General features: G+C 50.9%; 2 protein-coding genes across 2 annotated transcripts in view; one reads left to right on the top strand and one right to left on the bottom strand.

Moving 5' to 3' along the window:
• The window catches only part of RIMS3 (regulating synaptic membrane exocytosis 3), a 45,149-nt gene that overhangs the window by 16,086 nt on the left and 5,391 nt on the right, over positions 1-23,672 (bottom strand). The window contains exons 2-3 of the mRNA XM_012511004.2: positions 11,000-11,175; positions 5,045-5,292 (exon numbers count right to left, since the gene is read on the bottom strand). Coding sequence (XP_012366458.1) covers positions 5,045-5,261 — 217 coding nt within the window. The 5' untranslated portion in view covers positions 5,262-5,292; positions 11,000-11,175. The remainder of the gene's footprint in view (positions 1-5,044; positions 5,293-10,999; positions 11,176-23,672) is intronic.
• The window catches only part of LOC100587174 (periaxin), a 42,751-nt gene continuing 34,764 nt past the window's right edge, over positions 15,686-23,672 (top strand). Inside the window, 1 exon segment of the mRNA XM_030823181.1 lies at positions 15,686-15,728. Coding sequence (XP_030679041.1) covers positions 15,686-15,728 — 43 coding nt within the window.

Below are 23,672 nucleotides of genomic sequence, written 5' to 3' on the forward strand. Positions count from 1 at the left end.
GAGGCCATTAGGAAAACGAGACAGAGAGGGACTGCTGGGTTGACCCAAATTGCCTTTGGCTTTGAGAAAAGGTCTGCAGAAGAACCCCCGAAGCTGGCCTGTGAGAACTTACCCCTGTGTCTCCGTGCCTCCTGTTCAGAGGACCTTGACCCCCATATCCTAGCCTCCCCCTCAGCCTTGCAGGGAACATGGGACACTTTCCCTCTCTCAGCAGCACACCATCCTGCCTGGGTTTCCATGGTAACCTCCTCGGCATTGCAGTGTGGTCCCTCTAGACACCCTCTCCTCCTGGGGGGGCGGATGGGGGAGACGGCCTGAGGGTTTGCAGGGACTTCCCTCACTGAAGCTTGGCAGCTGGAGGGGCTTGATGGGGAGAGAACTGGCCCTCAGATAGGAGCTGCACCAAAGGAACCATTTGCTGTCACTGGTTAGAGGCCAAGCGAATTAACAGTGGAGTTGCCTACAGGGAGGGAGAGAGGCCAGGGCAGGGCAGGCAGCACAGCCCCTGAAAGCAGTGGGGAGCAGGGAGCTGGTTACCTTGGCAATTCTCTCCTACCACACCCAATGGTGGGCTGGAGAGGGGATGTTCAAGGCCCCAGCCTGGGAAAAGGAAGACTTTATTCCTCCTGCTTCATCTGCTTATCTTTCAGAAAGTCCCCAGTGGAGGAGGGCAGGCAGAGAAGTCTAGGATCACTAGTGGATGGAAGGGTGGGTGGCGGGACAGGCTGAGAACAGGGTGCAGGGTGAGGAGGAATGTCTTCTCTGAAATCATCCCAGCTTCTGGGATATTGGAATAGCATATTCAGGAATCCATGACACCATCAACATGTCTGTCTGTCTCTCTCATACACACACACATACACACACACACACACACAGAGTCACATTAGCTCATACATATTTTTTTCACAAAGAGAGGCATAGGCAGACATGCACGAGCGGCAGCAATCACATATATGAATACAGTAATCTCATACACAAGGCTACATGCAGGTTTATATCATAGTCACACAGTCACAAATGGTCCTACCAGGTCTTGGTCACATGTACACATGATGTACTCTGCCACCTTCAGTCAAGTCACGGACACATGATCTTCACATGTAACACTTGGAGTTGAACCCTCCCATTCAATCACATATGTTGATGAAAACCCACTAATGGTGTCTGACTCAGCTCACACACAGAGGCCTGGGTAATAATGCTGGTGTGTGGGGCCTCTCCCTCTCCGGGGCTCCCTCGCCTTCATATCTCTACTCCACAACACACAGCCTGAGTTGGGGTCACCTTCTCATGACCCCAACCCTCCTCTTTCAGAGTTTAGGGAAACTTTGACCCATTTGGGAGCAAATTTGCCTTTTTGATAAGACTTGTCCAACCGAATGTGAGACCCTGAGTCGGGGAGTCACAGAATCCTGAAATCTTAGAGATACTTTGGCTACCCCTCCCCCAAATTTCACAGATGGGAAGCCTGAGGTCCAGGTGTCGAGAGAGCTGGGACTAGATCAGGCCCACAGACTCCCAGTCTGCTGTCATGCTCTTTTCACTCCCCTGCCAATCCCCCATCTAGCTGAGAGGTGATTCAGCAGAGATTAAGTTCCATGACTTCAGAGGAAGGAGAAAGCTCTTGCAATCTCAGAGACGATCCCTCCACTGGCTTCATACATGTCCATACGATCCCTCCACTGGCTTCATACATGTATAGTCTCAACCCCTGCTGATTTAAGGAATAACTTTATATAATCTCTCTCTCTAGAGAAACAGGCCAAGTTGCTTGCAATGATTCTATGGGCTCCAGAGACCAAAAGACTTCAGGAACCATCCCATCTGTCCCATCACAAACAAAGGAGGGGCACTCACAGCCTGTACCACCACTCCCTATGGCATCTTCTGGAATGGTCCTGAGCCCTCTCTCTACCCTGATCCAGATCCCAGAGTCCAGAAGGGGAAAGCCGCTGTCCCTGGTACTGAAAACACTAGCTCCGTTTGGGCAGGGGCTGGGACAGCCCAGGATGGTCCTGTGTAGACCCAGCCAATTGCCAGACCAGAACCCACCTGTGTCCTGGACCCAAAGCTCTGACCCCACCCCCCTCACTGCTCCCATGACTTAGTGAATGTCAAATCCAGAAGGAAACTGGGAGAGAGCATTTTAGCTGCATTTTACAGAAGAGGAAACTGAGGCCCAGTGGAAAAGTAAATTTCCCGAGGTCCCATGGTGAGTTAGAGAGTCAGGACTAGCCCTCTAAAGTGAGTTTTTGTAAGTCCACTCTAGAGCAACATGAGGAATAAACTGGAAGAAGGCAGGCAGGAGGCAGGAGAACTAGAGAGGAGGGTGGTGCAATAGTCCAGGCTAGATATTATGGGTCCTGTACTAGGGCAAGGCCTTTGAAACAAAGAAGGATGGGCAGGGGTCTAGCCAATGCAGAGTACGGACACACTAGGAGGAAAGAGGCCCTGGGAAGGGCAGACCTGAGCCCAGAAGACAGAGTCCAGGAGAGGAATTCCTCCCCACTTCACACAGCCCAGCGCTGCAGGGAATGGAGCCATCCCATCTGTCAGGAGTGGGGGCACCCTTCTAGGTCTTTCCCAGAACAGTTTCTAGAGCCAATGCCCATGAGTCTGCCTCATATATTCCTCTGGCACCAGATGCTTCCACCCACGAGGTGGGTCTGAGCTGGGATACTGGCATCCTCAAGGCATGGGGGCAAAAAATGGAGAAGGAATTTTAGATGGAGAGGAGTGTGCTACAGGGAAGGAGCAGAGGTGTGGAGGCTGAGAACTCACTTCTCTTTTGGCTTTATGGTACAATGGCAGGTAATAATAATAGCATCAACACTTCGCTGAGTGCCTATTCTATGTGCCAGGCATGACGCTGGGTGCCTTTGCATACCCTATCTCATTTAATTCCCTGGATAACTCTGCAAGGCATGTATCATTGCCCTCATTCTACAAACAAGGCAGCAGCCTCAGAGAGGTGAAGTAACTTGCCTTAGTCACCCGGCTAGTAAATGACAGGGGATGGATCTGAACTTGAGGTCATTCTCCAGGAACATGCTTTCTCCCCAGGCTCTGGATGCCTCATCAATAAAATAAGTACGGCGTACTAGATGATCTCAAGGGACTCTCCCCACTCTGACATTCAGCAATTAGCTGATTCACAGAGACCTTCAGTTAGAAGGGCATCTGGGCAGTTCCCCTAGCTCCAGTCCTTTAGCCATGCCCTTGCATACCAAGGAGACAAGGGATTCAGAAGCCCCATCATCATTCATCTCTTCTCAAGATGAAAGGTCTTCCTGGTATCTGCTCCAATCCCTGCCTGCAGCCTGTAAAGTCAAGGCAGACCACTAGAAGGTTCTCCCAGTGACTCAGATCCCTATCCTGGCCTTGGAAGACTATCCCTCCAAATCACTTTGGGCATGAAGAAGCCTTTGGGTCTGAAGCTGAATCAGCTGGATTCCTGGGCTTGGTCCCCTGGAGCCAGACTCTTGGGGTCCAACACCTCCACGACTTCCTAATCTTAATCTCACTCCTTAGTCCTATCTCAGCCCCCTCCTTGTCCCAGCCCAACTTCTAGATCCCCAAGTCCCCATCTCCCTGACTCTCTAGTACCAGGCCTAAACTGCATATTCACAGCGGCCATGCCCACTCTAGGGCTCTGATAACGTCAAGCCCCTTCCCCATCTGTAATAGCTTTCCCCAGCCAGAAACCACATCACAGTTTGATTGCTGGAAAAGACCAGCCCACGTGCTACTGTCGAGGGCTTTGTATAAATCTATTTTAAGGCCTGGAGAAGTCCCCCACCGCCAGCCCCAACTGGGAGCCTTGATGAGCATTCTCCCTGGATCCTCCGGAGCCCCCGCCCCCTCACCATCCCATCCAGCTGCCTATTTGAAGGTTTCTGGGGAAGTTGTTACTCTGAACAAAATAAGCCGGAAGAGATTTTCAAACAAAACCAGCTGGTGTCTGGGCTGATACCACAAAGTGAGGAGGTCTTGGTGGGGAGGGCTGTCTCCTCTGTGATGTGGGGTCTATGTATTTCACAAGGTGGTCACCCACCAGGCTGAACATAACTGAGATTCTGCAGCTAGGTGTCTGAAAAAGGATACTGTATTGATGAGGATGGAGCTGTTAAGGTGTGTGTGAATGTGGCTTTGTGATGTACACCTGCACACATGTGACATGTTTCTGTGATCTGGGTCTGCGCATGTGTAATCAGAGGGCCATGTCTGTGTGGTTTGCATGACTGGTTTTATCTGTGACCATGCGCAGTGTGAATTACTCTATTGTGCTTCCCTGGAAATATGGGAAGCTTACCAGAGCCACTGAGCGTTCTATTTATGTAACTGCACAAGTCACACATCTTTGTGTGTGTCTCCCTTGTGCTTTGTAACATATACATGGGACTACAGAACTGCATTTGTGTGGCTATTTGTATTTACGAGACTAGGAGATTACAGGCGAGACTGAATCTTTTTTGTTTTTTAAACCAGGGGGTCTTACTATGTTGCCTAGGCTGGTCTCAAACTCCTGGGCTCAAGTGACCCTCCCGCTTCTCCCTCCCAAAGTGCTGGGATTATAGGTGTGAGCCCTGCACCCAGCACTTGAGAATAAATCTTGTGGATGTGTATGTCTGTAAAATTGTGGTGTCACTTACACAGTGCCAGGATCATAAGGCTGTTTAATAAGTAATTACTGGTTAATGTCTAAGTCTGCGTGTGGAGAGAGTGGAGTGTAAAGGTTAAGAGCATCAGCTAGAAAGCCCAACTGCTAGTGTTTGAGTCCAGGCTCCACCACCTACTAGTTGTGTAGTTTGAAGCATCTGACCTCCCTTTTCTGTTCTTTGGTACCTGCCTCATAGAGCTCCATGGAGATGTAATCAGTCCATATACCTACTGGACCTAGAACAGCACCTGGTGTATGGGAAGGGCCATAGTATAAGTGTTTGTGGGCATGGAAGTGCAGACCCATCAGGGCAGTCCCTGGGTAGTCTGTCTTTGCAAAGTGTCCCCCACCCCCACCCTGTGATGTCCCATGCCCCCTCACCAGGCTGCGGAAGCTGGAGTGTGCTCTTGCTCCACTGAGTCAGACCCACGATGGCCACCATCTTGGCACCCAGGCTGCTCCGCCGCTTCTTGGCGGTGGTGGTCCCAGCCCCGCCCCCGGCTTGCTGGGATCCGCAGATTTCACCGCTAATGCTGGAGCTCCGCACCACATTCCTGGAGGCCCCAGATGAGGCAGGACCTGGCTCCCCGTTAAACATGGTCCCCGGGGCTGCAGGGCCTCAGGCAGCTCTGAAGGTGGGCAGGAAACAAAAGGATCCCACGTCAGACCTGGATGAATCTACTGCAGTCCCACCACTTCCTAGCTGCATGACCTTGGGCTAGTCACTTGACCTTTCTGAGGCTATAAGGTTAGATGCACAAACAAATGTCAAGAGCATGCACAGGTTCTGGCTCAATAAAAGAGACTATTCCTATTAGCACATGGCTATGAAGAACCTTGCAGGTGACCGGTTTGATGGAGAGGACTGAGGCTGTGGAGTCACATGGCCCAGGCTTGAATTCCAAAGGCCTCTGCACACTAGCTGCGTGGACTTGTGACCAAACAAACATCCTGAGGTTTCAGTGAACACCTCAGCAAGATGTGAAATAAAAGCACTTAGCTCATAGGATTGTTCTAAGGATTAAATTAAATAATGCATGGGAAGTGCCTGTCAGGCTTAGAGGAAATATTCAGTAAGTATTGGTGGTTATTATTTTCATAGCAAATAATAACAGGGAGAACGGAACTGGCTCCAGCCTGTGCAGACTCTGGTGGGGTCCTTCTATGTGAAGGGGATACTGCAGAAAAGTCCAAAGCAGCAAGAAAGTCACCCTTTATCGTACTCTTGAGAGGCATTTTAGCCTATTCCCTTCCAGCCATCCTTCCATGCATTTTTTAAAATAATTGAACTCATACTACAAATATCATTTTATATCCTACTATTTTTTCATTTAACATTATATCATGGCCGGGCACGGTGGCTCATGCCTGTAATCCCAGCACTTTGGGAGGCCAAGGTGGGAGGATCACCTGAGGTCAGGAGTTCGAGACCAGCCTGACCAACATGGTGAAACCCCATCTCTACTAAAAATACAAAAATCAGCTGGGTGTGGTGGTGGGCACCTGTAATCCTAACTACTCAGGAGGCTGAGGCAGGAGAATCAGTTAAACCGGGGAGGCGGAGGTTGCAGTGAGCTGAGATCGCACCATTGCACTCCAGCCTGGGTGACAGACCGAGACTCTGTCTCAAAAAAAAAAAAAAAAATTACATCATAAGCATTTCCCAATGTCATTAACACTATGTATGCTACCGTGATATTCCATTGTATAGAAGTAGCATAATTGATTTAAGTATTTCAGTACAGTTACCGCTTAGATCAGGCCCAAGTTTCTCTCCTCTTTCTCTCTTTCCTCTCTTTTATTTTTATTTATTTATTTATTTATTTTTTTATTTGAGATGGAACCTCACTCTGTCACCCAGGCAGTGGCGCAATCTCGGCTCACTGCAACCTTTGCCTCCTGGGTTCTAGCAATTCTCCTGCCTCAGCCTCCCGAGTAGCTGGGATTACAGGCGCCCGCCACCAAGCCTGGCTAACGTTTTGTATTTTTAGTAGAGATGGGGTTTCACCATGTTGGCAAGGCTGGTCTCAAACTCCTGACCCCAGGTAATCTGCCTGCCTCAGCCTTTCAAAGTGCTGGGATTATAGACATGAGCCACCGGGCCTGGCTTCTTTCCTCTCTTTTAAATAAACATGGCAATAAACATCTTTCTTTTTTTTTTTTTAAGATGGAGTCTTGCTCTGTCACTCAGGCTGGAGTGCAGTGGCACGATCTCGACTCACTGCAACCTCTGCCGCTTAGGTTCAAGAGAATCTGGTGCCTCAGCCTCCCAAGTAGCTTGGATTACAGGCGTGCGCCACCATGCTCAGCTAATTTTTTTGTATTTTTAGTAGAGACAGAGTTTCACCCTGTTGACCAGGCTGGTCTCAAACTCCTAATCTCAAGTGATCCACCCACCTCAGCCTCCCAAAGTGCTGGGATTACAGGTGTGGGCTACCACGCCCAGCCTAAACATCTTTCTACATGGATTTTGTCTGCTTATTTCTTTAGGACTGATTCCTCGAAATGGAATGACTGGATCAGGGGGTACAATTACTACTAGGAGCTTCCCTAGCATCCACTCCCTCTTTCTGCATCCTGACAGAGGGCTGGTTTTGTCCAGGTACCACCCACCCCTTGTTTTAGAGGCAGATCTTGATTAAGGCAATCTGTGAATGGCATTCACCTTAGCAACTCTTACCTGTCCAAGTGGGGTAAGATTTCGATCCCATGCTTACAAGGGAGGTGGGGGGCTCTCTCTCTTTCTCCCTCTGTCCTTCTCTTTCCTACACCCTAGAGAGGGCTAAGCCCTAGGATGAAGCCAGTGCTACTGTGAACAGACAGCACTCAGACAGAAAGTACCTCAGGCCACACCTAGGGCCTGCCCTGCGCTGGCCTTCCAATGATGTGAGACAATACATTTTCCATTGCTTAAGCCAATTTGAATCAGAGTTCTCTGCTACCTCCAAAAGCACCCTACCTGATGCCAGGGTCATAAATGTCTTTTGGATTCTTGGGATCTATTGTCAAATTCCTTTTTAAAATATAGACATTTACTCTCCCTGTTAGCTGCATTCAACAAATATTGTTTGTTGAATTGCCCCTAAAATTCCCAGGCCCATGCTGAATGCCAAGGATACAGCAGTGAGGCAGGCCAACTTGGTCCTGCCATCCCAAAGCCTCCAGAACAAGAGGGAGACAGACAGTAAATAACTAATTCTACAGTTAAAGATTTAATGATGGTTATGCTAAGTGCTAGGGAAGAGGACAGAGGGCCCTGAGAACCACTCTGGGGGAGGGGGCTGCAGGAGTCTATGGCTCTGTTTTGAGCAGAGCTGGGATCTCCAGCTGTCGGCCTCCACAGTTTGGCTGCAAAGTCCCAAGCTGAAGTCAGTCTCCTCTGCTCAGGAAGAACCCAACAAGGCCAGCCGCTCCAGCATGCTCTGCACCCAGCACCCTACTGGCTCTGTCCTAGCCCACAGTGGTTTTCCTGGGGCAGCTGACCATCCCAGGGTTCAGGGCACTTCACTTGACCCTGGGCCCTCAGGCCTGGAACACTGAGGGAGTCCACCTTTTCAAAAGGACACAGGAAGGGGAGGGAGAACAGGTGAAAGAGGAAAAGCACCATTGTGGCAGATAAAGGAAGACAGTCCCCAGACAGCTGAGAATGGTCACCTGGTCAGCATGGCTCCTGCCAGCCTGGCAAAGTATAGCTGACAGAGGGGATGAGTTAACGCCTCATTTTGCCTTCTCTGTGGCTGCCTGAACCGATCTCATTCACCCTGTGACGTGTGCAGAGTCCTGGATTGTATTTCTCCATCCTCCATCAACCCTGCAGCTAATGGAAAGTCCCCCTGGACTGGGGCCTATGATGATCTCTTGAGTTTCCAATTCTAGTGCCAGTTTGTGTGTTTTTGGGGTATCTGCATGGTCTTTTGGTGGAAGGTGGGAGAAGGCTTATCTGATCCTGTGACTCTGCCATGGTGTAGGTCTAATTTACTCCTTACAGTATTTCTGGAAGGCATGTGGTTATCTCTGTATTGTAGATAAGAAAACTGAGTCTCAGAGAAGTAAAGGACTTGTTCATCCTAGCCAGCTAAGAAGAGGCAAGGCCTGGACTTGAACCCAGGTCTCCTGTTTCCACAAAGAGACAGAATGCTTAGCATCCCCTGTCCCTTCAACTAAAAATGGAGGCCCGGCCCTTAAGCTCAGACTCTGCCCTGGGTCTCTGGGCCCTTTGAGAAAACTACAAGGAAAGTGTCTATGTGAGAAAAGCCCCTCTGGCCCACGTTCCCACAGCTGTCATGAGCATCTAAGTTAGGGCAGTAGAAATCCCAACCGGACCATAGCTGGAGAAGCAAAGTGCTTCCCTAGCACAGCCTCTAGGAAGCAGGAGAGTACCACCCCCAGGGGGCGAAAAGGGAAGGGGGTAAGGGACAAAATTCCTGACCCTGCCAACCCAGGGGCTCATGTTTCCTCACGAATAATAAATGGAATTGACAAGCAGTTGGTTTGGCATCAAGGTCTCTGAACCATCCAGAGCTATTTTCTCATCTTTAACCATCTAGGGATTAACCAGGGGGGCTGGAGAACTGAAAAATGCTTGGGAGGGCCCAGCCTGCAGGCCACTCCCCAAGGGGCAGGAGGAGCCAGACCCAAAGCACTGGACCCAAGGTCCTAGGACTGACCTTGTGGGTCAGAAGTCCTGGGTAGGGCAGCTTAGGAGGATTAGGAATAAAGACGTGGGATTCAAATGTGAACAGATTCCTTATGTGAACTCCTCTGGGCCTCGGCTGTCTCATCTGGGTGTAAAATGAAGGGGTCAGGTTAAATAATCTCTAAAAGTCCTTTTGACTGCGAGAGTTGAGTCTATGAACGCACATTGCAGCAGAGGTCTCGGAATTAGAGATCTAGTTTCTTCTCTGACAGCAGGTCTAGCTCAGGAAAGACATGCCAAAGTTACAGATAGGGAACCTAAAAGGAGGGCCATCCACTGGATAGCAACCCCTGAGCCATCAGACCACAGGGACGGAAAAGCGAAGGCGGTGGAGACCGTGGCAGAGTGGTTAGGAGCAGGCAGGACACAGAGCGCACCATGTCACATGTTGGTGATTCCAAACGATTGCTAAATAAACTATACCCTTCCCACGCAAGTCCCTTCACCAATTCCCTGCTTCTGAGCAGACTGTCCCTTTCTCAGCCCAGGTCATGGCACCTCAGGGAAGGAGACCGTCCTATGATCTCAGTGAGTCACACAGACCTCGCTCTGAAGTTCTTCCTGCTGGCTCCCAGCTATTGCCACAGCAGCAGAGAAACTGATTTATCCTCCAGGGAGACAGCTACTGCCCCACTCCTGCCAAAACTCCATGCCAAAAGACCTGCCCAGCTCCCCAGGAATAAGCTTTGTGTTTTCTTTTTAGCCCTTGGATGTTTGGCCTCTACCCTGGGGTCTCAGTATCCTAAAAGGGCCCTCCAAACTCTCTCTTGAATTGTGACAACAGCAGGTCTCAGGGCCCTACCAGGCTACCCTGGGCACCTCAGTCCCTTTAACCGTGGGTCTAACCAGATGATTTTTTTTTTTTTTTTTTGAGACGGAGTCTTGCTCTGTCACCCAGGCTACAGTGCAGTGGTGCGATCTCGACTCACTGCAACCTCCGCCTCCCGGGTTCAAGCAATTCTCCTGCCTCAGCCTCCCAAGTAGCTGGGACTACAGGCGCCGACGACCACGCCCAGCTAATTTTTGTATTTTTAGTAGAGATGGGGTTTTGCCATATTGGCCAGGCTGGTCTCGAACTCCTGACCTCGTGATCTGCCCGCCTCGGCCTCCCAAAGTGCTGGGATTACAGGTGTGAGCTACTGCGCCCAGCCCGGATGAGAATTTTTGGTAGTTCAAGGCCACACAAAAGCTCAAGATGAACCTAGCCACCCACCTTTCCAACAGTAAAGACCAAGGAATGCATCACAGGGTGACGGAGTGTTAGGCTGGAAGGGACTGCAAATAACTGAGGCTCCCACCACCCCTCCCCATCCTCTACTCACAGTGGTCATCATTAACCTCTCTCTTTCCCATCAAGGTCAGACTTAGCTTCAGAGTCCCTCTCAACACAGGGCTCCAGCACCAGCTGATGAGAAACAGCTTATGAGCTAAAACTAACTTGCTGTCTCTATTCTAGCCTGAGCCTTTTATTTTGCAGAACAAGAAATCAAGGCCCAGAATGGGGGAAAGACGCACCAGGGTAACGCAAAAAATTGGTGGCAAAATCACTGCTTCAACCCTAAGTCCCCTAACTCTCAGGTCTCACATCACCTATCGGGTGCTCCCTCCCCACCCTTCACCTGGAAGAAAACCCAACTCACCGAACTGATGAATCTGAGCCTGGTGTTCCGCATCACAGGGGGCTGCCTCCCAACAGCACACCCCTAGGGCATTTGCACAAGGCTTCAATCGACTTCTGCCAGAACACCAATTTTCAAGAAATGAGGTGAAGGCAATCAGGGCAGGCTCCCAGGAGGAGGCGATGTGATAAAAGGGTCTGGAAGGGAAGAGAGGAGCTTAGAGGAAGGGCTGGGTAAGGCATCTACCCTCAAGGGCTTCCAGTAGATTGTGACATAAAAAGATAGACTTTGAAGAAGCTGTGGGACCTTGAGCAAATCATTTAAACTCTTCAATTCTCCGTTTCCCCTTGTAAAATGTTCACAACTCCTGGGCCCCCTAATGTTCCTTTAGGTACTTGGATGCCAAGCTGCTGAAGACCCACAACTTTGAGATTTTTAAATACATGTACAGAGACTCGGCCAGGACCAACTGCTAAGGAGCTCTAGACCCTATCCTTCCTTCCTCCAACCTCCCTCTGATTAATGGGGTCTGTGTCCCTCCCCAGACACTCTGTGATATGCCCAGCAGCTGCGGGACACACTCCTGGCTCTACCCCCAGCCATGTGATCCTGAGCAGCTCCTTCAGCTTCTCTGAACCATTCCCTCCTCTACAAAACGAGTCTCATCACCACCTGGGCCCTCCCTGACTCTCCCAGCTGGACTAGGGGTCAGATGAGACAAAGAGGAGCAGAAAGGCAGAGTAAATGAAACACATGCTCTAGAGGCAGACAGACTTAAGTGCAAAACCTAGATCTGCCACTTACAAGCTGTATGATACAGGGCTTCCTTAACAAATCCCCTGAGCCTAATGCTCCTCATCTCTAAAGTGGAGATGATAATGCCTGCTTTAGGATTCTTATATAAAACATTACAAAACAAGGATTGGGATGTGGTAAATGATCATCAGTTGGGCAATTACATTATTATTACTAATAAGATTCCTTTATAAATCGTAAAGCATTGTCCAGGTGTTAGTTCTTATTGGTCTGGAGTCCACACCAGGTGCAACCACTGCAGGGGAAGGCCCAGAGACTAGGAGCATCGCCTCCCACCACAGCCCTGAGTGCTCCCGAAGTCTGGGATCAGGGTCCCTGCACTTTTCAGTTGAGGTGAGAGGTGGCGCATGAAGCTGTGCCAGCATCTCAGCTCCTGACCCCCTGCTGGATGCTGGGTCTGGCATCTGAGACCCCTGGCCCAAACCTAATCCAGCACCAGGACGGCCCATCGCATCACCTGTGCCAATCTGTGCCCCTGTCAGAGGCTAGTGCCTGCATTCACAGAAGGGGGAGAGGGGCTCCTTCGGCTCTAGTCTCTCCTGTCCCCACTCAGGGAGAGGTGGGCGGGTGATGGGTTGGTAGGTGGTTGTGGTGGGGAAGGCAGTCTGTGCCAAGGAAGCACACCCAGCCAGAGTGGGCAGCACACAGCGGCGGCTCCTCTCCTAGTTGTGCAGACCTTTGTCTCCCCGAAGACAGGCTGGCATGTGAATGCGCAGACACACACACACACACGTGCACACACACATGCAAGAAGAGACATGGGGCACAGAATTCCAAATGTGTGGTCACACAGACTCGTATCAATGATACACACTTAAAGACACAATCACATGTGCACACAGATATGCACACCACCCCCCATCAAGACACTATACACACAGAGACACACAGAAGCAGCCACGACGACAGCCATAGGCGTTCACAGACTCACAAGTGTACACACCTGCAAACACCCACACACACCCTCCCCATTGGGCCCCTGCCCAGTCCAGAGAGGCAGGAAGAGCCCCATGGCTCCATTGGCAGGGAAGCATGAAGCGTCTTACCCTGAGCCGTGGGCTCCCTTGGCTAAGGCACACACCCCACCTCTGAGCAGGTGTGTGCGAGCTTGTACACATGTACAAGGTGTGTGCGAGCTTGAACACATGCACACTTATACACACCACAGCCCCCAATCTCACTTGCCTGGCCCCCATCCCCGCCAGACCGGACAAAGGAGCTCATCGGTGAGGTTTGTGGTGAGGAGAGGAGAAGGCTGGCAGGGAGCAGCTGCTGTCACCATGGCTACCAGGCTGACCCACTTCTCCTCCACCCAGCCTGGCCCACCCAGCCCGGGCAAGGCAGGGACAGGCAGCTTTGGGCAGGGTGGGCCCTCTCCCATCAGACACAGGAAAGGGGTTGCCCTCTGAGGGCGTGGCAAGGGATGGGTTGAGGACCCCAGAGAGGCTGGATACTATGTAGGAAGGCAATACAGACTCCAGACATGCCTTGAGGGGAGTGGGGTGCTGAAGGCATGGTCCCTGCAAGACCTACAAGACTGAGCTCCTGACATTCTCTAGGGCCTCAGGGCACCATATTGGCCCTAGATACATTCTCAGTCACAGTCCTCATGGCAGTGCAGGGGATGGGGTGGTCACACTCAAACCACAACTCTAAGGACTCAGAACACACAAGGGTAAGGCAGACCCAGGGCTGGGTGAGCCGTGTCTCCCATTCAGAACAAGGTTCCTGAAGGCCCCACTAGGGGCTGCTGGGGTCACAGCCATACCCCCTTCCCAGGACAGGGTCACCATGGGCCTTCACTGGGCTGGGGGCTCCTGAGGACAGGGCTGTGTGTTCTTCCTCAGAAGCAGGGACTTGGAGGAACAATACAGCCTGAGTCAGTTTTGGGAGGAGCCAGCCTACAAAGCAGAATGAATCTCTCCTGCTTGACAACCTCCCTTAGCTTCCCATTTCCTGCAGGACAAAGGAGAAGGCCCTTGCCAAGGCCCACAAGCCCATGTAACCTGGGGACTGTCTTCGTCTCCTATCTCCCAGTCCGTCCCATGCCTCTTGCCCCTACTCTGTATTGCAGCCACGCTCGCTTCTTTTCAGTCCTCAAAAGTACCACCTTGGGCCGGGCGTGGGGCTCATGGTTGTAATCCCAGCACTTAGGGAGGCCAAGGCAGGTGAATCACATGAGCCCAGGAATTTGAGACCAGCCTGAGCAACATGGTAAAACCTCGTCTCTAAAAAAAAATACAAAAATTAGCCTGATGTGATGGCACACACCTGTAGTCCCAGCTACTCGGGAGGCTGAGGTGGGAGGATGGCTTGAGCCTAGGAGGCGGAAGTTGTAGTGAGCCGAGATCACAACACTGCACTCCAGCCTGGATGACAGAGCCAGACTCTGTCAAAAAAAAAAAAAAAAAAGCCACTTAGCCACTTTGTCTCCTGTCTGCCTGGCATACCCTTCTCTGCCCCCACCCCTATGATCTGGTGGCCCCATACTTGTCTGTCCTGCCACCTTTGCCTGGCTAAACACTATTCTTGGCTCAATCCAAGTTTGAAGGTCATTTCCTAGGAAAGTCTTCCCAGATAAGGTTAATCCCCATAACTCCCTTTGTACTGTCCCTGTGTGTTATAAGTTGAGTTGTGTCCCCCCAAAAACTGTTGAGGTTCTAACCTCCAGTGCCTCAGAATGTGACTTGGTTTGGAAACATGGTCATTGCAGATGTGACAAGTTAAGATGAGGTCATGCTGGAGAAGGGTGGGTCCCTCATCCAATATAACCAGTGTCCTTATAGGAAGGCGGCCACGTGAAGACAGACACGGGGAGAGCGCCATGTGCCGATGGAGGCAGAAATGGGAGTGACGCGTCAATGCGCCAAGGAACGCCAAGGATTGCCACCTGTCACCAGAAGCCAGGGGAGAGGCATGGAACAGATTTTCCCTCACAGCACACAGAAGGAAGCAACCCTGCCAACACCTGATTTTAGACTTGTAGCTTTCAGAACTGCGAGAGTCTACATTTCTGTTGTTTTTAAGCCACCCTGTTTGTGGCACTTTATTGCAGCTTCCCTAGGAAATGAACACACTGCTGTTCCTAACTTGTTCCGTGCTTGTCTCCCACACCCCGCCCCCTGGCTGTGAGCTGGTTAAAAATAGGAACCTTGTCATCGTCTTCACCCTGAATCCCTAGTACCTGGCACAGGTCTGGCATATAGCAGGACTCAGTAAATATTTGTAGAATGAATGAATGGCAACCTAAAACATTAAATTAGCAGTATTTATAGCATTGTGAGTCACTTTTATTTTCTCCATGTGACATATTGTGTTTTCTAAAGTTACTACTTAAGAAACTGTATTAATGTTATAATAAAGAAAAAAACCAAAACCACATATTTTTCTTTTCAAAACATACATTAAAGTAACAGGCATTTCCACCAATGTGTGTTTTGTGAAGAGGGAAAAGTTCTTCTATCTGCTTGATAACTGCCCTTTTATTGATTAATTGATTCCTCCTTGTGTCACCAAAGTGCTTTCTGGAGTCAGATTTACAGAGCTTGAGCTCTGGGGCCCTGCAGGGTACAGATTATGGGTGGGAAAGGGCCAGCCAGGGTACACATTCTTCTCAGCCATCTCCACCATTCGCCCCTCCCTTGGCTTGTAGGATCTGGCTAGATGTGGCACCTGTCTCCTTACAGGGGCTGCTAAACTTGGCACTGGAGAATACCACTACTCCTGGCCAAAGATGACTCCCCAAACAGAAGCAAGATCCCGTCCTCAATGACCACATCATCCAATGCTTATCAAACTACAATGTGCAGGTGAATCACCTGGGGAGCTTGCTTTGATCCGTGGGTCATAGGTGGAGCCTGAGACTCTGCATTTCTAAGAAACTTCCAAGTGATGCCCATGATGCTGGTCTATGGACCACCCAAGGCACTGAAAGGTGAAGAGACATTGCTCTGGTTGTTCTGCAGAAACAGTGAACACTTCAGGGTGGGGGAGACCAGAGAAGGCATTACCCCAGTAGTTGCACCTCAAAAGATAGGTGAGGTTTTGGAGAGGAGAGGCAGAGGTGGCTCTAAATGAAAGAGGTGGCAACTACTGGGAAGGCCCGGGGAGAAAGTGTTGTGTTCAGAGGCTGGTGAACAGAGCAGTGCAGTTGGAGAGGAGGTAGGTACAACTGCGGAACAGAGGGCTGGAAAGATAGGCTGGAAGCAGCCAGTGCAGGGCTCTGAATGTGGGGCTAAGAAGCTTGGCTTTCATCCTGTAGGAGTGAAATCTGACATGATTTAGATGTAATGCTTTACAGAGATCAATCTGACACTGAGTGCAGAATCAGAAAGAAGCCTGACAGCAGGGAGAGCAGCCAGGAGGCTGCTACATCCATGCAGGAAGAAGGGCTGCACTGCTTCAGAAAGTGAGGTGCAAAGAGGAAATGGGGCCGGGAGTCGTGGGTGGGGTTAGGGGAATGCCTAGAGTGAGTGAGGGGACAAAGTAGGGAAAAGGGAAAAAATGAAATCCAAGGTGATTTACAGGAAGGATGGGGGTGAGAGATGCCATCAGCAGAGCCTGAGGTCCTAGCGGAAAAAGCCTGGCTTAAGGAGAAGATGAATCCCCATTTTAGTCCCGATGGGTCTGAGATAATGCTGCAACTCCCACATTCAGGTGTTGGCCAGGTAAGCCGATTCACTAGTGCTCAGGAGAGCAAGGTGAGTGGGCAGGATTTGGGTGTGTTCTCCAAAGAAAAAATGGGGCGTGGAAAGGAAGGAGAATGCCCAGAAGAGAGCAGAGAGTGAGGAATGATTGAGAGGTAATACCCACAGTTAGAGGTAGGAGGAAGATGGAGCCAACTGAAGGAGGGAGAGTCCATGGTGAAAAGTAGGAGAGGAACTCACAGAAGATGCCATGAATATACAGATGGCCAAGCTGGAAGCCCTACAACACCCTGATATTGAGACCGAGAAGAGGCCTGCCCAGCTCAGGACGCAGGAGGGAGGCTAGGAGGGCACCCTGACTCCCTCCCTAAGGCAAGGGGAAGCCCAGGCCTGAAAGGATCACAGCTGGAATGGAAAGCAGAATTTGGACTGAAAGAAAAGGGGGCTGGATGCATTGGGGAGGGTTTGCGCTGTGGCAGGAGCCCGGGGCTCTGAAGCACTTATTCCAGCTCAGTCCTAGCACAGGAAGGACAATTTCCACACATGCAACTACACACACACTTACATGTCCACATGGCTGGAGAACTCCCAGGGCAGAGCAGAGGCGACTGGGAAAAGGTCTTTGGATCAAAGCCTTATTACCGGTGAGCACATAATTTACCATCCACCTGGGACCCTTGTGAGAATGAGCAGGGACAATACTCACAATCACACCGGACCGCAGGTGAAAATGAGGACTGTGCCAGGCAAACCCAACCATATAGTCACCCTAGCTGGTGGATACTGGATCCCAATAAGATACACATTTGGTTCCTCTGCTCCCCCTTCCTAGATGGGGGATAGCAGAAGGGACAGGCAGGCTCATCCTGAGAGGCAGGGGCCCCACCTAAGGGTGTTGGTGGATGGGACAATCTCTCCCCCTCCCAGGCCCACTCTCGCCTGAGCAACTACACCCTCGCTGGGGGAGACGCGGCAGCACCACGGACAGCGGCTGGCGGCTCGCTCCCCGTCCCTCCCCCGCTTGCCCTCCCCTCTCCTCCCCGCTCCTCCCCGCTCCTCCCCGCCCCTCCCCCCTCCCCGCCCCTCCCCCGCGCCGCTGACGAGGCCGGATCAATATTTCATGGGGGGAAGGGGCTCCAGTTACCAGCCCCGCGCCAAGCCGGAAGGCGCCGCCCGCGCCTGCTGCCCACCCTGGGGACCCTCCTCAGAAACCCAGCACAGGCTCGGCCCCAGGCCAGACAGACACCGTCCAAAGAGGTGCACGCATTCCCTGCAACCTCTCCACCCCCGGACCCTTTCAGGGCACAAAGACCCGCGCGCAAGCCATACACCTCCGGCTGGCCACTCCAACGCGCCACAGAGCGAGATGCACGCTGTACAAAGAAGATGACGTACACAAAACAACAGGCACACACCACACCCAGCAGGCAATCCACCTAGACAGGCATTCAGACACAGAGCACACACATGCACACAAACACACACCTTGTGCACCACAGACTCACATGGCATGGAGATGCAGCTACCACAGACTCACACACATCACACAGACCCAAAACACACCCTGCCACACACACACAAACTCGCACGCTGCACAAAAACTCCCTCACAGAGAACTGCAGACATATCGCATGAAGATACGTTCACCACAGACACACACACACACAGTGCACACACAATATGCCCTCAGAGACCCTCAGACATATCTGTGAGCTACCTAGCTACATTCGCCAGGGACACACACACACACTTAAACTCTCTCATACATACACACACACATTATGCCTTCACAGAGATCCTCAAACATTCACCATGGACACACAAGCACACACCCCACACTCTACCCAGGCCCTCCATCCTCCTGGTGCCCAGGCCACCCTTCCCACTGTGAACATGGGACCAGGGAGGGGGCAGACAGGACTACCCTCCCTCTTTGCCATCTGCCTTCTCTACTTTGGCCCTGCTCGTGGGCCCTGAGGGTAAATCCACTGTGTCCTCCGAGGCCCCCTGGGGTCTGCTGCGAGTTCCCAGGGACAAGCAGTCGGCACAAAGCAGTGGGCAAAGCGGGGAGTAGGGGAAGAGGGACCTATGAGACTCCGAAGCCTTCTGCTTCACTGTCCCTGAGCCCCAAGCTCTGGGACATGAAGCCCCAGGGGCAGCCTTGCCCTTACCTGTGGCACCCAAAGCTTCACTGCTCCCTAAGCCTCCCTGAGGCCTGTGTTATACACAGGAAGCAGGAGAACTGTAGGGTATGCAGCCCCTACTCCCCCCAGGAGGTCTCAAGTCCTGGCCTCAGAGATGAGGGGGCATCCTACCACATCCAGACACCTCATCTCCATGAGCCCCCCTCCCAAGCAGGTTGTGAAAACAATGGCACAGATTCTCCTGTCTGCAGGGAAATCATGGCAGGATCCTCCAAAAGAAGCCCAAGCCAGGGTTCAAGGTGAGCAGAGGAGAGCAGGCCAGCGCAGCAGGGAGAGACCCCTAGATTTGTTGGGCAGGTGGAAGGGACCTTCAAAATTATCTAGGTCAACAGTGCACATTTCTGACATCCCCATACCACTTCCCAATTTTGCATTAAGTGCATAACACTGTGTGCCACCTCAATGATTTCTGCCAAATCTACAGACTCCTAGCCTGGGCACGGTGGCTCACGCCTATAATCCCAACACTTTGGGAGACTCAGGCAGGCAGATCACTTGAGGTCAGGAGTTCAAGACCAGCCTGGCCGATATGGTCAAACCCCATCTGGATGGTCAAACTAAAAATACAAAAATTAGCTGGGCATGGTGGCACGCACCTGTAATCCCAGCTACTTGGGAGGCTGAGACAGGAGAATCGCTTGAACCCGGGAGGCAGAAGCTGCAGTGAACTGAGATCGTGCCACTGCACTCCAGCCTGGGCGACAGAGACTCTGTCTCAATGAACAAACAAACAAACAAACAAAACAAATCTACAGACTCCTGTACTGTTTATTACTTATTTTCTTTAAATTGACACTTTGGCTAGGGGCAGTGGCTCACACCTGTAGTCCTAGCTATTTGGGAGGCTGAGGTGGGAGGATCACTTGAGTCCAGGAGGTCAAGGCTGAGGTGAGCCAAGAACAGGCCTCTACACTCCAGCCTGAGCGACAGAGTGAGATCTAGTCTCGATAAATAAACAAACAGATAAAAATAAATTGACACTTTTAACTTTAATGCAACTATTTTCAATAGAAACCATGTTATTACTATAAATGGAAAGCCAATATCACTTTTAATAAATAGAAAATGACAAAACAAACACAGTAAAAACAGTTATGTTATTATGTTTTAGCTACATGGAATTACCAGGCAATGTTCTGAGCCTAGCCTGAGAGCTCTCTGTTAAAAAAGGGAGGGCAACCAGTGTTGGAAAGTTGTTAAAGACACATTAGAGGCCGGGCGCGGTGGCTCACGCCTGTAATCCCAGCACTTTGGGAGGCCAAGGCAGTCGGATCAACTGAGGTCGGGAGTTCATGAACAGCCTGACCAACATGGAGAAACTCTATCTCCATTAAATATACAAAATTAGCTGGGTGTGGTGGTGCATGTCTGTAATCCCAGTTACTTGGGAGGCTGTGGTAGGAGAATCTCTTGAACCCAGGAGGCAGAGGTAGTGGTGAGCTGAGATTGTGCCATTACACTCCAGCCTGGGCAACAAGAGCGAAACTCCGTCTCAAAAAAAAAAAAAAAAGACACACTAGAAATACACTGACACGTTCTCCCTTGGACAATCTTGGACTTGATAACGTTGAAAGGGAACCAACTTTCTCACTATGTGAGCCAATGTTAAGAAATGGCACTGAAAGTCATCCCCGGTCCCACTCCACACACTGGGAAGCTCTAGGCTTGTCCACCTCTTGCAGGAGTTCGGGCACAGTGGCCCGCTAGTGCCCTGTTGCTACAGCCTATTCTGGTAATAACAATCTTTTAGAAATTCCTTGGTCCTTTCCTATTCACAAATTGTCATAACGGGCACCATCTAATACGAGCCTCAGAGCAGGAATTATCATCCCCGTTTCTGAATGAGAAATGGGAGGCTCAGAAAGGATGAGACACGTCCATAGTCACAGAGCTAGCTACATGGGAGATCCACACGTCAGAGACTTGACGTCCACCCAGACACCTTTTCTACTCTACCTGCATCCATCTATCCCACAGTTGGCAGCCCTTGCTGGGCAGTGGGGAAAGAGGCAGGATGGTAACCTGCTATCTGCCCGTGAGACCCTCACAATCCCAAACAGCAAGCAGACAAGTCAGCAAATCACCGAGATTAAGAGAGGTGAAGAGCTTTAAAATCTAGCCTGCAAATGCCTAAACTGCAGTTTCCTTGTCTGTAAAATGAGATGACAGACTGGGTGTGGTGAATCACACCTGTAATCCCAGCACTTTCAGAGGCCAAGATGGGAAGATTGCTTGAGCCCAGGAGTTGAAAACCAATCTGGGCAACAGGGTGAAACCCTGTCTCTACAAAAAAATACAAAACTGAGCTGGGCATGGTGGCATGAGCCTGTGGTCCTAGCTACCAGGGAGGCTAAGGTGGGAGGATTACCTGAGCCCAGGAGTTCAAAGCTGCAGTGAGCCGTGACCATGCCATTGCACTCCAGCCTGGGTGACAGAATGTGACAATGTCTCAAAAAAAAAAAAAAAATTAACCAGGCATGGTGGTGTGCACCTGTGGTCCCAACTTCTTGGGAGGATCATTTGAGCCTAGGAAGTTGAGACTGCAGTGAGCCATGTTCAAGCCACTGCACTCCAGCCTGGGCAACAAGGTGAGACCTTGTCTCTAAAATAAAATAAAATTTATATGTTTTAAAAAATAAAATAAAATGGGAATAATAATAGTACCCATCTTATAGGGAGTGAAGATTATATGAAATGTGTGAACACAATGTCTGGCACAGAGTAAGTGCTTAAAAAAATGTTTATTGCCAGGGCAGTACAAAGAACAGAATCAATACAGGTCAAGAATGAGTGACAGGGGGAAGGTGAGGTAGACATGGTTTGGTTTTTCACTGACGAAAAGAAAGAGTTACATCTTGGAGAATGAAGATTTTCATGAGGAAAAATTCTTCTGCCTGTTCCTGCCTTCCTCTTCCCTCTCTCCTCACTCCAAAGCAAGGTGAGGAAATTCAGGCTTTCTTCTCCCTCTCTCTCCTCAGGCCTCTGAATGACATTTGACAGGTTCTTCAGAGCCTGTCCTGGGCACTGCTGCCCAAGAAAAGACTCCCCTTTAAGTTACAATTTCAGGCCTTTTTTCTCCAGCTGCTGTCCAGATGGAAGTTTGGGGCTCAGGCCCAACTGCCTGCACCCACATCAGCACTCTAAGAATTCCAGGAGATGTCTTTGGAAGCTAACAAAGATCCCCCTTCTCTGAGGGGGGGCACTGAGAGCCATGTTTTCATGTCTCTTTGGCCCTTCCCAGTAGGCTACAGATGACTGGACCAGGGTGGGCACCTGCCTCACTCTGAGCCAATCAGATCCTCTCCTGGGAGTTTGGGATTGGATCTGCCAAGCCCCAAGTTCTCTCTCTCCATGTGGCTGAAACAGAGGGACACAATACAGGAATTATAGGTGGCTTGGTGCCTGAAAAGGCAGAGATATCCAGTCTGTGGAGACAGAAAGGCAGGGTGCAGAGAATGGCTGCTTCAAGTTCCCTTGGCCCTCCAGGTCCCGCCTTCCTGAAGCTAATGGTTTTCCTTCCCCTTAGTTCCAGGGAATCCCTTCTGTCCTTGTAATAAGCCCTTCTTTATTACTGAAGCTGGTTTGAGTGGGTTTCTGTATATAAGCAAAGACCTAATTAAGACAAGAGAGAAGCTGGGAGCCGGAGGTACGCAGATGAACAACCCTGAAAAAATAATCACTGTGCCTACGTCGGAGAAGCCCAGTGCAGTGGGAGACAGCGAGTAAGAGATGTAGACTTTGCACAGATGTGGTGGAGGGAGGGTGGGCTAACTGCCTGGGGAGGAGCGGAAGGGCTCCACAGGCTTCACAGCGAAGGTAGCAGCTGAGCCGACTTTGAAGAATTAAGGACGTTCTCCGCAGAGACAAAGTAGGGGCGGGGAGGCATTACAAGCAAAGGGAACAGCAAGTGCAGATGCACAGAGACCCAAAACAGCCTGGTGTGTTAGAGGGACTGGAGTTCAAAGTGTGGCGGGGAAGCAGGGAAGACAGGCAGTCAGGCGCACATCATAAAGGGCTTTGAATACCATGATAAGAAGCCGAGGCCTTTTCCTGTCAGTGACGGGGAGCTATTGAAGTATTTTAAGTAGCAGGGGGTGACAGGGTCAGTTCTGTGTTTTAGAAAGATTGTTCTGGGGCTGCTTGGAGAAAGGGCTGGAAAAGGCCGGCCTGGAGGCAGGGACCAGTTAGGAGGCTGCAGCACTCCTCATCTAGTCCCTTCATTCATCCAACAGCTCACTGTGTACCTACTATGTGCTGGGGTGAGGCAAAACGGATTCCTGAGCCCATAGAGTTCACAGCCTAGCATGAAACAGACATGACGGAAAAGTGATTCGAGTGTGCTGAATGTTATGAAGAAGTACAAGGTCTGGAGCAGGGTGCTGTTTACTGTCTGGTTTTTAGGCTTCCCTGCGGAAATGACGTTCGAGCTGGTATCTATCTGAAGGATAAGTAGGAGTTAGCAGGGCCCCAAGAGGGGGCGTGCATTCCAGGATTGGGGACAACACGTGTGGAAGTCCTGCAGCTGAGGGAGAGTGGCAGAAGAAGACACAAAAAGGTAGGCAAGGACCAGATCCCACAGGGCCTCGGAGACTGCGTCAGTGTGTCTGGCTTTCATTCCAAGAAGGCTTGGAAGGGTCCTAAGCAGGGAAATGACACAATCCAACGTTTATCCTAAGAAGACCATGAAAGAAAGCGGGGCAAGAACAAATGTCAGGAGACCAGGTAGGAAGCTGTCACAGTGGCCCAGGTGAGAGCCAACGGTGGCCTGGAGGGGGTGGTGGGCAGCGAGAGGGTCCACGGACTCAAGGCAGAGATTCAGGAGGACTAACAGGGCTTGCTGAGGACTGGTTATAGGGGTGTGGGATGGGAAGAGGGGCATATCCAGGAGAACTTCCAGCTTTCTAGCTTGACCAGGTGGGATGATGGCAATGCCAGAGATGAACCGGGGACCCTAAAGGCAGAGCAGGTGCAGGTGGGAGAGTCGGGAGCTGGGTCTGGACCTGAACTGAAGCTGATTGTGAGACATCT

Source organism: Nomascus leucogenys, chromosome 12, assembly GCF_006542625.1.
Source record: "Nomascus leucogenys isolate Asia chromosome 12, Asia_NLE_v1, whole genome shotgun sequence".
In the NCBI taxonomy this organism is placed as follows: Eukaryota; Metazoa; Chordata; class Mammalia; order Primates; family Hylobatidae; genus Nomascus; species Nomascus leucogenys.